The sequence below is a fragment of the Phragmites australis genome, chromosome 10, assembly GCF_958298935.1.
Source record: "Phragmites australis chromosome 10, lpPhrAust1.1, whole genome shotgun sequence".
Classification (NCBI taxonomy): Eukaryota; Viridiplantae; Streptophyta; class Magnoliopsida; order Poales; family Poaceae; genus Phragmites; species Phragmites australis.
This window is the reverse complement of record NC_084930.1, coordinates 11,265,294-11,278,708: the sequence shown is the minus strand read 5'-3', so window position 1 is coordinate 11,278,708 and position 13,415 is coordinate 11,265,294. Positions and strand designations below refer to the sequence as shown.

General features: G+C 41.2%; 2 protein-coding genes across 3 annotated transcripts; both read left to right on the top strand.

Moving 5' to 3' along the window:
* Window positions 1-1,014: 1,014 nt before the first annotated feature.
* LOC133883575 (serine/threonine protein phosphatase 2A 55 kDa regulatory subunit B alpha isoform) lies at window positions 1,015-10,430 on the top strand. 2 transcript variants are annotated; one of them, XM_062322935.1, is made up of 14 exons: window positions 1,015-1,363; window positions 3,291-3,394; window positions 3,476-3,571; window positions 3,860-3,979; window positions 4,423-4,623; window positions 4,778-4,869; window positions 5,737-5,855; window positions 7,405-7,528; window positions 7,682-7,805; window positions 8,556-8,624; window positions 8,710-8,801; window positions 8,892-8,969; window positions 9,699-9,766; window positions 9,855-10,430. In XM_062322935.1, the coding sequence occupies exons 1-14, from the start codon at window positions 1,261-1,263 to the stop codon at window positions 9,989-9,991; spliced, it is 1,527 nt and encodes a 508-aa protein (XP_062178919.1). In that variant the 5' UTR covers window positions 1,015-1,260; the 3' UTR covers window positions 9,992-10,430. The 2 variants fall into 2 exon arrangements, with proteins under 2 accessions (XP_062178919.1, XP_062178918.1); XM_062322934.1 differs by having other exon boundaries at window positions 3,473-3,571.
* Window positions 10,431-12,401: 1,971 nt separating this feature from the next.
* LOC133931136 (small ribosomal subunit protein eS30z/eS30y/eS30x) lies at window positions 12,402-13,132 on the top strand. The gene is made up of 2 exons (XM_062377943.1): window positions 12,402-12,564; window positions 12,689-13,132. The coding sequence occupies exons 1-2, from the start codon at window positions 12,561-12,563 to the stop codon at window positions 12,871-12,873; spliced, it is 189 nt and encodes a 62-aa protein (XP_062233927.1). The 5' UTR covers window positions 12,402-12,560; the 3' UTR covers window positions 12,874-13,132.
* The last annotated feature ends 283 nt before the right edge of the window (window positions 13,133-13,415 follow it).

Sequence of the window (13,415 nt, the reverse complement as noted above, 5' to 3'; positions counted from 1 at the left end):
TATTCATGAACCTGTTGCATCAAATATTCCTTCATATCATATTAATTTGCTATATTTAGTGCTCCTTCATATTACTCTGAGCATAGCCACGTTAGACTCATTATAATATTAGTGTATATGAGAACAGACAAAGGAGAGAGAGAGCATGAAGGAGGACTTAGCAGCCTTGCACAGCTTGCATCCATAAGAGGATTTAATGATACAACATAATATTATACATGCACAGGAGGCACAACTAGCGCAGTGCATACTACTGTCACTGATTCTTGATAGCATGTCAGACGAAAAAGAAAACAATAACCAGACGACAAATAAGCCTCCTGTGTTCACGCTAGTGCGCATTGATGAAGCTGCTGCTCGAGCCAGTGCATATTGATGAACCTGTTGCATCCAGCATTCCTTCATGTCACATTAATTTGCTATATCCAGTACTCCTTCATATCACGTCATTTACTGACTATTCATCTTTTATAATGTTGTTTCTGACGGTGTATACACATCATGATGCTTCTCTTGGCTATATAAGTATGATGCTACCTTCATTTCATCACACTTTTTATCCGGTGCTAACTTTGTATGTTTGATATAGTACATACTTAAAGTACCACAATCCAGTTGATCACACCTCGTCGCCCCCTCTCGCCGACCATGCTGCCACCTTGGTAAACTTACTCTACACTGTGGATATCTTGAGTATTTGGATTCCACAATCCAGTTGATCATATAACCCTGTGGCAGCAGGGACATACGTACGCCGGAACAAATAGATTCACGGTGGCGGGGAGGGGAAGCATAACAAGGCCATAGCATGTCACGCGTAATGTGCGATCAAATCATAGAGCCAGCAGTAGCGGTGGGCGGAGGCAGAGTCAGCACGAGCAATTGGCACACCGGAGGTGAAGAAGACAGCGGGGTGACACACCGGAGTTGTAAGAAGAACATTTCGTTTCTCCACAGGGCTCGAACTGCAAAAATACCACCATGTCAGAAAGAGAGAGAAAGGAGCGAGCTCCCACAGACAGAGGAGACCTCGACCTCGCCCTCCCCCACATCACTTGGCCTCCTCCCCCTCTCTCTGGTCGCGTCCCACCCCCCACCCTCCCTCCTCGACTCGATCTCTGTCTCTCCGCCGCCGCCGCCGCCGCATCCCACCGCGAATCCCACGCCCCGTTCTCACCTCCGCCGGAGCCTTCCTCCCCGTCCCCGATCCGGGGCGCCCTCGATGCGGTGCCCCCGCGGCGCGATCGCGTGACGGGCGCCATGGATGGCCCCGACGGCGGCGAGGCGGCGCAGCCGCAGCCGCTGGAGTGGCGCTTCGCGCAGGTCTTCGGCGAGCGCGCGGCCGGCGAGGACGTGCAGGAAGGTACGTACCTGCGTGCGTGCCGTGCGCACGCTGCCGTCCCGAGATCCGCTCTATTTGGGGGGCTCTGGCTCTGAGGCTGGGGTAGTGGGGATCGGGAGGGTCGGTTCGTGCGGTGGTGATGGTGGATTCGAGTTGTTCGGGTCTGGGAGCTTTGGGCTCGTAGGAAATGCGCACGCTTGATTGGCCTCCGGTAGTGGTACTTGATGTTACCTTTCGCAAAATGTTAGCTTTGGATTGTATTGGAGTATGAGTACAGCGGTGTATGTAGAGTCAATTTGGATGTTTTGATTGCTGCTATATTAGCTGACCTCGGGAGAAGGTCACGGAGCTCAGTCTTCTGTATGTTGGAAACTTAAATGGTTAATAAGATTTCATTCAAACATAGGTGCATAGTTTTGTGTTTTAAGGAATGCAATATGGTTGTTAGATGATGTCCATCGTGCAAACCCTTGTGGCACTGGCGCTGGATTTGTAGGAGATATATTGCTGTTTTGCTTCGTGCTTGTGTTGACGTAATGCTAAACTGCTAACTTTAATTGAATTTCATAAGGTGGTTTGATGGCATGGGATGGAAAGCCCGCGAGAGTTTAGGTGTATGTTAGAAGTGAGCTGTACAGTCGGTTAGAGTGATGTTAGGTTTCCTGAATTTGTCTGGTTCGGGTTCATCATGTGCTCTTGGCTTGTCGTCTTGTAGGAAATTCGTTATCTTAGGTTCTGCCACTAGGATGATTTGGCATTGGTGCACAGTGCCTTTGCTCTTGTATTCGTTTTGAATGTATGTTGTCGGAACAGAACTGCCTCCATTCAGTGATGCCCTTGTTTCCATGTGAGACACTATATATGGTCCATCTGTGATTTTTTTTTATCAACATGCCACATTGGTCCAGTTGTGTTCATCTGATCATTTCTTGTTCAGAAAATGGAAGAAATTGATATCCGGACCTGATGCTTCTTATTATGAAGCTTGTGATTACATTTTTCTGAGTCAAAACAGGCTACTGTGAAGGGAGGCTCATGATACTGAATTACTGATGGTGGATGTCTTTGTCTTTTATTTGATTTCCTACTTTGTTTTGTTCGAGAGGTGAACTGAGTACGATATGTTTGTGGGGAATGACTCCCATGGTTATTAAGGCGTCGCTTAAGTGGTAAGGCGGCTAGAGGGCGACGCCGTGCTAGACGCCATGCTTTGAAGTGGTATGGCGTCCGCTTTATTCTCAAGGCGTCCATAAGGCGGCCGTAAAGCGCCTCCATGGCTTAAGGCGGGGTGAGGCGGGCGCCATATGGGCAGCCCGTAGCCTCTGGCGGGAAGAAGCAAGAGAGAGAGGAGGGAATCCAAAATTGGCGCAATAAGTAGGAGAGAGGAGAGGGAGAGAGAGAACACATAGGGAGAGACCCAATCTCCAGCTCCTGCGCCACGCCGCGACGCTGCCAGATCCAACCTCCATCGCGCCCCTTGAATTTGTAGCTATGCTTACTACTTTACTAGGATAGGATGATGATATGGCGTTGCCTCGCCTCACGCCTTAGGCACTAAGGCGGTAAGGCAATAGTGAATCGCCATGCCTCGCCTTTACGCCTTAATAACCATGATGACTCCATACGAGTCTAATTTGATTGTAAAACACATTTATCCATACGATCAAATTAGACTCGTTGAAGGTACAACACATTTATCCATCTGAAAGTTATATTTAGATTTTGCTCTATCCTGAGGACTTACTTGGTGAATTGGGTTATTGACCATTCGATAACTATCCTTTTTTATTTGGGACTTGAAGGATAACTACTGTATATGGTACAACGAGTCTAAACCTACTTCCCGGATCCATTGCATCGTTAAATGGGCGAGGAATCTCATTCTTTTGTGTTAGCTAAGTTAAAAATGTTGCCTTGTATGTTGATTCGGTATGCTGTTCTGTTGCAGTTGACATCATCTCTGCCATCGAGTTTGATAGATCTGGTGATCATCTTGCCACGGGGGATAAAGGAGGACGTGTGGTTTTGTTCGAAAGGACAGATGCTCGGGATGTAAGCACTAAGCACCACATATTTGAGCATATGTTGGTTTCAATTTCAAATTTTGCTCTAATAAAGTCGTACTATCAGCAGAATGGCAGCCGGAGAGAACTGGAGAGACAAGATGTTCCAATTACTAGGCACCTGGAGTTCCGTTACAAAACCGAATTTCAGAGTCATGAACCTGAGGCATGTTAATAAGCAGGATTTTGTCATTTCATTTGAAACTCTCCATTGCCATAAAGTTGTGTTCACATAATAAAACTGAGAAGTTGATGTTGAGAATAACAGCTCAGAGAAAAAAAAAGTTATTTAGCCTGGGCATGGTACCATTTTTTGTATTTCACACTGCTATACACACTCGGAGCATAGAATAGAGCATTGCAGCACAATGTGCTATTCTTGTTTTTTTGTTGAATTTATTGGTAGATAGAAAGTTATATCAATGCTCTTCTTATTTTTATGTGATTTTTGTAGTTTGACTACCTCAAAAGTTTGGAAATAGAGGAGAAGATCAACAAGATCAAATGGTGCCAGACAGCCAACAATGCTCTCTCCCTTTTGTCCACAAATGATAAAACAATCAAATACTGGAAGGTATGGAGGAAAAATTATGTTAGGAGCGATGTTTAAATTCTCTGGGCATGCCATTTTATTTTTGATCCTAATTCATATATACTTGTTCAGTGTAATTCTAGCCCTAACATGGTGGAATTGTATGTCCGTTGTTGAATTTGAGCATGCTCCATGCTAATACTGTCATAGGGGTCTGTGTTGAACTAGATTCTGGAATAAGAAAAATTCATGAAATTTACGTCAACATTGGCTGTACACTTTGGTCATATAGAAATTTGATTATTGCACCAGTCATATCGTTTTATTATTACTTTTAGAACTTTGAAAACACTAACAAAGTGTAGAGTTTGTTCTTCGTGGTTTTATCACGTGGCATTATTGTTTTGCGTTTTTTAATTGAGTATGCTCTTACCAAGTGCCATCCACTTTGACTTTGGTTACCTATTGCTTTAATTGCTGTACAGGTGCAAGAGAAGAAAGTCAAACGAGTTTCAGTCATGAATTTGGACACTTCCCAAAGTGTAGGAAGTAGTAGTGCTGTTAGTGCAGGTACCAGTAGTTCTAAGGCACCTCTTCCAAATGGTGGATGTTCAGAGAAGTTCAATTGTCCGAACAATGATCTCTCATTTCCACCTGGAGGTTACGCATCACTCCGTTTGCCTGTGGTAGTTATACTGAGCCTCTGTTTTTATATTATCTGCAAAACACTCATATGATCAGCTCTAGCATTTGAAATTGAAATTATATAATTGTTTAGTGCCAGCCATGCAAAACTTGCAGTTGTCCAGTCCAACTGACTTCAGTTTCAACCCCATGCAGGTTACAAGTCTAGAGGCAAACCCTGTTGCTAGATGTCGACGTGTATATGCTCATGCTCATGATTACCATATAAATTCTATTTCAAATAATAGGTCAGTCATGCCATGACATTGAATTCTACCTTTTCAATGGGATCCCTTTTGCACTCTTTCTTTCCAATCGCATCCCTCCCTTATGTTTGGTGTTCCTCACATTCAAACAGAAAACAAGATAAAATGATTTTACCCTCGCGGGTTTTTCCTCACTTTCAAAGAGTTAGCAGTAATACTTATGTTATGATCCTAGGATTATTAGGCGATAAACATCTGCTGGGAGGATAGCCGAATGGCGTCGGTTGTTAGGGATGAGAGATTAGACTATAAATAAGGGAGACTTAGAATATTGGGGGAGTCTTAGATTAATTCTTCTCTTGCTTGATTACAATGATGTGCGGCTATCCTGTTATGTAGAGAGGGGAAATTACAATCCTAAATTCCAACTCCTAACTCATCTCCTACCAAACTTACTCTAAGCAGTCCTAATTCAATCTGACTCCTAACTTATCTCCTACCAAACTTATCTCTAAGCAAATCAACTCGAATCATAACATATCAAACTTATCTCCTAATTAAAAAGGTAAGACTTATCTCCTGCTGCTGTTGTGGTGCTCCTTGGGCCCACATGAGCAGCCGGCTGTGGCCACCATTACAGCTTAGTATTATTTTATCACCTAACCCTTGCGGGTTGCTCTTTCATGAAAAGTTTTCCCACACCTTCTCATATATTACCTTCTAGATAAGTGCCATGCACGATTAGCTATTATGCCTTTTAATGGGTGAATTGCTCACATAGTCACCTATGTTTACTCATTAATATTATACCACAGTAATTCAACAGTTCTCCGTGGTTGTATCCTTTATCGATGATGTAAATATTGTGCATTGTGTTGATACATTGTTCTATTGTTTGTTAATCCACAGTGATGGTGAGACATTCATATCAGCAGATGATCTGCGAATAAATCTATGGAACTTGGAAATAAACAGCCAGAGTTTTAATATTGTTGACGTGAAGCCTTCAAACATGGAAGATCTAACGGGTAATTTAACTTAGTCTCATGTTTCCTCACTAAATGATGCAGCATGGAGCAATTTGACTTGATGAAGAGTTTCTTTACCATTTATCACGAAAATGTTGCAATATTGCTGGTGTGGCATGATGACATACTGAAATGTGCTGGCTATACATGTCTTACAGTTAACTACTTAACTGGATAGGTTTTGATCATTATGACTTCCATCTTATTTTGAGATAATAGTTTGTGCCTCTCTCTTTATTACTTAAATTACAATCCAGGTTAGGATTTTTCCCTGATAGTTGTTTGGCTTGCCACCAAGCTAGGAACTTAGACTTTTGGTGGCTAATGTTTGGTTCATCATCACAGCTGTGGTTCGCCCCATTAGCCTCGGACCCCAGCTGTTGAAAACTCATGTTTTTTTCCAAAACTTGTAGCAAATGATAATTTGTTATGTTATCACTTTGTTCAGTAGGCGTTTGTTATATGGAGGTGCACGGATGAATCTACTTATCTCTAGCTGTAGAATATTTTTCAGTTAAATGAGTGTGGATAAGGACAAGGATATTATCATGGTTGGTCATCTTTATGTCATATCATAGTATTTTCAGAAACAAAGTTATGTGATGGCAGGTGAAGACCGTACAATATTTTTTTGTCCCCACCATCTTGTTTTGGCACTTGAGTTGTCTACACAAACTTACCTTGTATTGGTTTCTGTATGGTGAGGTTTTTTTGGTCAAATAAGGGTATTATAGTTAATGGTACAATGAAACCACCTACCAAAAAGGAAGTTACAAATAGGGTTCCAGTGCTGGTTTTCATTGACTGATTAATCCCATGAAATGAAAAATTTACACTAAGCATATTCTTCACTGTTTTTGTATGTAAACATGACGCTTCACATTTTCTTGAACAAATTAGAAACTGCTGGTTCCATTCTGTTACTTCAACTTGACATGGGCCAGTACTACAGTCATTCTCTGGAAAGTTTCATGGTAGCATATGTGTTATTGCTGGGATTGGTGGGGCTGCTATCTGGATGGCCACTGGTACAATTGCACTAGGCACTAAGTAATTTCTGGATTAAGTAGTAATCTGGTAGATTAAAATAGAGCAGATGGACTTGGTACCAATTTGAGAATTGGACACTCATGTAGCATGTGGGCTACTGTACTGCGCTTGTGATACTATAAGTAACTACAACTGATGGGGCTGTTTGAATCTTATGAATCATTTTTGTTTAGAGTCGGCTTTTAATGGAATTTTGGCAATCAAATAATAGAAGCACAACTTTACAAATGTAGTTTGCATATGAGTTCTGGCCATCTTGAAATCTTTTATGGGGCTGATTCTTCATGTGAGAGATAGTTTGTTAATTAAATGTAGTTGTTTTATAGAAGAGTATGAGATCAAAACTACCCAATCTGGCACTCGATATATATTATTTCTTTATTGATATAAGCATGGCGTTCTCCAGCTTCATTTTCCTTGCAATTGCTAGAAGTCGTATTTGATGATTATTTTTGTCTTGGTATATGTACTTTATTATACAATCCTGTTCATATTTCAGAGGTGATTACATGTGCGGAGTTCCATCCAACCCATTGCAATACACTGGCCTATAGTAGCTCAAAGGGCTCTATCCGACTTATTGATCTGCGACAATCAGCATTGTGTGACAACCATTCCAAGATGTTAGTTAACCCCCTTGTACCTTCTCCTTGTAACTATCCTTCTGTACTGGACAATATCGGTGACTTGTCTGATGGATCGGGAATGTGCTACCTTTATTTATATTGCAAAAGTTTAGCTCGATGCTTTGTGAGTTAACAAAAGCCTATAAACAGATTTGAGGAACATGAAGCACCTGGATCAAGATCCTTCTTTACGGAGATTATTGCGTCAATTTCGGACATAAAGTTTTCAAGGGATGGAAGATATATTCTTGGTCGTGATTATATGACTCTCAAGGTGTGTTACTAGCTTCTCCACTCTTTTACCTAGCTTACCCCCAAAATTTTGTTCAAATTCAGAACATTTACTGAATGTTGTGGCATCAAAAGTTGTTTTATGACTTCATACTACATATCATTTTCAAATATTTGCTACTGCTTCAAGTCAGAAGTTAATTGGATGCCTTATTGTTTGAGGGAAAAAAACGGTTGGGTGTAGCCCTTCTATGTAGTATTGCATGAAATTGAGTGCGTGTACTGAAAAAACGAATCAACAGTCAAGTGTATGGCTATAGAAGTGTTCCAATGGCTCCAGCCTGTTTGTTAACACCCGTATGCATGATTAGGAACTGTTTTATTATTTGAACTATGCTTAGCTACTAACAGGAATAGATTATGAGATTACTTATCATCTCCTTAATGCCAACTTTCTTAGCCTTCCACTCTGATCTGCCTTTAATGTTTGGTTGAATATTGCTAGTTGGTTGATGGATCTAATTATATAAATATTGGCTAAAACCAGTAAATCTCCATGAACTTAAAAATAATCTTTTTCTGCTTCTTTTTATTACTTGCAGTGCTTGCGCATTAAAAGTTTGTGATGATAGTTCATTTAACAGTATACAAGTTTATGTTTACATAGTTGAATATCAAGATCTGTTTCAGAGTGCTTATTTTTAGTAGAGTTGGTTCCAATATTTTCTTTTCAAGTGTATTCTTTTTATACTCCATTTCAAAAAGAGAAGTTTGATCTTTTTCTTCTGTCCAGCTCTGGGATCTTAACATGGATTCTGGTCCTGTTTCAACCTTCCAGGTCCATGAACATTTAAGACCTAAGGTGAAGTTTTCTGAACTTAATGATTAATGAACAAGCCATGTGATGACAAATATATAATCTAGTTGTATGCTACCACTATTTTCAGCTTTGTGATCTGTATGAGAATGACTCAATATTTGACAAGTTTGAGTGTTGTCTTAGCGGGGATGGACTTCGTGTTGCAACTGGTTCTTATGGGTATTTCTTTAAATCATTATTGACTAGGTGTGTGATGTTATACAATTCCTGTCTATTAACACTTCATTTTGCTGGTATCTTTAAATGCAGTAATATGTTTCGTGTTTTTGGTTGTACTCCTGGAAGTATGGAGGCAACTACTTTGGAAGCAAGTAGGAATCCCATGAGGTAACATTTTAATATACACACTGTTTTCTTTTTCCTTTGTGGCCATGGGCCTGGGTTTGATTTTTTTTGGGGGGTGGGGGCTACCTTCCTGCCCCCATTTAGATATAGTGCTAGTTTACTCCTGTCCCTATCCATTACTGGGGATGTAGTGGGAAATGGGCCTCATTAGGGACATGATTTCATTTGATATTAAATCAATTGTGTAAGTTTATGTATTAATTTATCAATCTATGCATTGTGCAAGTAAATTCATAGTACGATAATGGAAGCCTAAACACGAGAGTTTTAGACATGTATATGTATCAATCTATGCATGTAAATATGTTCATATATAGGGTTTCCCCATGAGTTACCAGGGAATGGTACCCCTTGCCATCCTGTTTGGGAATGTGGCCTGGAAAGTGGGGAGGGGTGATGACTGGTGGATAGAATAAAACTCCAACCAGGAACTACGTTTCTCTTCTGTTTTCAAGTTGCATCATAAAAGTAACTCTTTCAATAGTACTACATGGAGCACTGTTGCCCCCTTTCTTTCTAGGAACATAGATTTTCTCCGTTCCATTATATTTGAATGAGTCACAAGCCTTCAGAAGTCAAGATCAGTTCCCAGCGCACCATATTACTGTTGCCCTCTTCACATTTTAGTTGCTATATGAAGTCAAAAGTCTTGTAACTATTCGTTCTCCAATTGTAATGCTAAGCATTTTGTTGGATTTGGGGTATCATCAGGCGTCAGGTTGCAAATCCGACAAGGCCCACACGGACATTAGCTTCTTTCACCTGTGGTGTTCGGAGAGGTGACTTCTCTTCAACATTGACTTAATTATTTTCATGAGATTAGCAGTTATTGTGTTCATCCAGTCTCAACATTGATCTATGCTATAGGTGGAGAAAATGCAGGCGCTGATGCCAATGGAAATTCATTTGACTTCTCGACGAAGTTGCTCCATCTCGCCTGGCACCCAACTGAGAATTCCATCGCATGTGCTGCTGCAAATAGCTTGTATATGTATTATGCGTAGAGAATGCCCTACAGAAAGTTGTTGATTTTTGGGCTTGCTCTCCGTGAAGGCCTTAGGCTTTCAACTGCAAACAGAGAGTGCAGGACATTGTAGTCAGTTCCTTGGGGCTAGAAGAGGCCGCAGATGTCCACAAGATCACTTGTTGCAGCGCTAACGGACTGCGGCCTTGTTGATTCTTTAGTAAATGTGTAAATTATAATTCTAATCATGGAAAGTTTTGGCCCCACGATGTGATCGCGGCAGTCGGCAGTAAAGGGACAGATCAAAGATAGTCTGCATTGATGGACTCGAGCACATCAGCATTGCAATGGTAGTATGATCGACAATTCTTCACATGTAATGCCACCTTGACAGGGCTAATCTTGTTTTGGAACTTGAATGTCTGAACAATAGATATTACTCAGTTATTGTAGCTATTCATCTTCATCGCCATTCTATTCGTTGGACTGTTAAAATAAGTCAGCACCGATGTAAGTGTGCTCTTGTTTGTGATTCTTAGTACAACCTATTATTGGTTCCCGAATGATGTTTGAACAATTTACCTTTTGCAAGGGTTGGCGGCTTGGAGGTTAGTTTACTTCCTCTTTTGTGTGAAAGGGAAAGTCTTGCTCGTCCCTTTTTTGGGTTTGATTTCCTCCTCGCCAGCGGTAGATGCTGACGACGGTGGATTTTTCTTCTGGGCTGTCTGCTTTGGCTCTCATGGTGGATGGCGCTGGTCTTATTCCCCTACCGATTTCGGTGAGGTGATGGCCGGTAAACTTCAAGGTGTTAGATGTGTCTCGGACCAAGTGTCGTTTTTTGCGGCATATTCATGGTTTGGAGTCTCTCATTGACTTGGTAGGTGGGCCTCGCTCCAGCTTTGGCGTGTGCTTGCGGTGGAGGGTACTGGAGATATGGAAGGTGGAGGAAAGGACCTGGTTGTTTTTCTTTGTATTTTTCTTTTATTCTAGGGTCCTGTAAAAGGACAGGGATGTACTGTGTTTCCTTCGTAATAAAAAAAAACCTTTTGCAACATCGGAATTAAGCACTCACTGAATTATAGCATGACTAGTCACAGGACATGGTTATCTTTTGCTTTCTCAGTTCCAAGAGTAGTGTAACGGTTCACTAGTTAGGGCCTTACAATGTATTATAGAGAACGGGAGCTATATGAACTCACTGTATGAAATTCCATGCTTCATATGATGTAACTTTACCGTAAGTACCTTTAAAGTTCTGTTTGGGATATTACAGAATTTTTTGGGAGGCAAGGATAATTTTTGTTAAATGTATGGTAAAATATTCACATTTAAATTGGTCATGTGGTGTGAGACTCAAGTTTCTGTGTTCCAAGTTGATCCGTGAAGAAGTGTAGGCTACGTAGAGCAAAGTAACCAACGGCATGAGAATGCTTGCATGATTAGTGAAGTTGGTAGTATTTTTCGTGAAATAGTAGGTGATATACCTGTCGGTAACGAGATATTTATAATAATTTCGTCAATATACAAGTTCCATATTTTTAGTCTTTAATATGTGTTGCATGAGTATATGCTCATGGTGGTGTGAGTGTGTATACGTCTATGTGTTGTACCGGAGTTTTCAAAAAAGAAAGTAACCAATAGCATGAATTCTTTGCTCTGTGTTCGGTATTCAAAGACAAAACTGGTGTGACAAATAAACCATTTGTTATCCATACATTCCTAAAATTTATACGCTGCACTAGGTTGCTCTTAAGACACGGAAGATGGAACAAACCCGATAGGCCACATAGGCCTATAAATCGTGTCATCTAATTTCATCACGTGGAGAGACTATATTGTACTATTTTTATTCTCAAATAGATGCCATATAATCAAATTTAAAAAACTTTTACCATTAATATACACAAAATTATTAGTATTTAACATATAAAAATGATACAAGTAGACTTCCTATGAAAAATACTTTCATATGATTTTATTTAGCCAAATTCACTAAAAATAAGTATAAAAAATAATGTTAAACATGTGTATTAAAGACCATGTGATATCCTAAACGATAAATAAAAAAACATAGGTACTTATATATGAACTTCCCAAACACAGCTCGTATGTTTTGGGGCGAGGAAGGAGTGTTGCATAAAAAAAAGAGAAAGAAAGAATGAAAGAAAATGAGTTTTTTTTTAAAAAATAACTATTAAGAGGTGGACTCAAATTTCAACTGACTTTCAAGGTTTTTCATATATAGTTGTTTCCTTTTTTCAACCGTTGACACAATCCGAATAAATAAAATCTAAAATGACATTACCATTTTTCTGTTGGCTCAAGCTGCAAGCTCCATCTTTTGAAGTCGTATCCACTTTCTTGCTATCCTCTCTGTTTGGAATCCTTGATGGGTGTTCCCGGAGAATACGCTTCTATTTTACGCTTCCGTCTCCGCAGCACAGTTGGCGTAGATTTTGAAAACCGAGGGCCAAAGTGGAAAATCCCCACACCATAAAACCCAACGAGATCTCCAGCTTCCCTTCTTCTCCGCCGCCGCGCCGCCAGCACGAAACGCTAGCCCCGTCCGCCGCCGCGCCAGCCACCACTCGCCCCTCCTCGTCGCAGCCATGGGTAAGCAAGCCACCACCTCTTCCCTGCTCATTCCAAAACTTCCCCACGGGCCTGGCCCGAAGCGGTTTTGCCAGGTTTTCTTGGTTTGGGGATCTGACCTTTGGGCGTCGCGCCAATGGTGCAGGCAAGGTGCACGGGTCGCTGGCGCGCGCGGGGAAGGTGCGCGGGCAGACGCCCAAGGTGGCGAAGCAGGACAAGAAGAAGAAGCCCCGGGGCCGCGCCCACAAGCGCATGCAGTACAACCGCCGCTTCGTTACCGCCGTCGTCGGCTTCGGCAAGAAGCGCGGGCCCAACTCCTCCGAGAAGTAGATCGCCTGCCGGTTCACCTAAATGGGATTGAGATTGTGATGTTCTCGGGTTGGGGATGATGCATGGACGTGGGGAAGAAACTTGAGAGTGCATTTTGGTTATTGGTAGTTTACTGTTATTGGATTATGCGCCAGACTTGAATCCTTATGCATTACCCTTCCTAGTTCCATTGTGTAAGGGTACAGCACGATATTTTATCTTGCAAGGATATGTTATATGTTTTTTTTTAACTAGTAGAAATGCCTAAACTTTTCGGTGCTGTTGTTGCTTTCAGATAGCATGTATTCGCTTGTGTGTCGTTTTGAATCGCCAATGCAGAAGAGTGGTCGCCTGTGATGAGTGAAAAAAATTTAGTTGTTACTTGCTCATTTGCTTGCTGTGTTGGCTCACAAAATCATCTGCTTCTAAAAGTTTGTGCCTTTTCTGTAATTTATCACCATATTATTGAGGTGTCCTTGTTCCATCTGAATTGTCGAGATCCATGCCAAAAACAAGGTGTTCTCCTTTGATTTGAGGTGATTGTTTAGTAGTTTGCTGTTAGC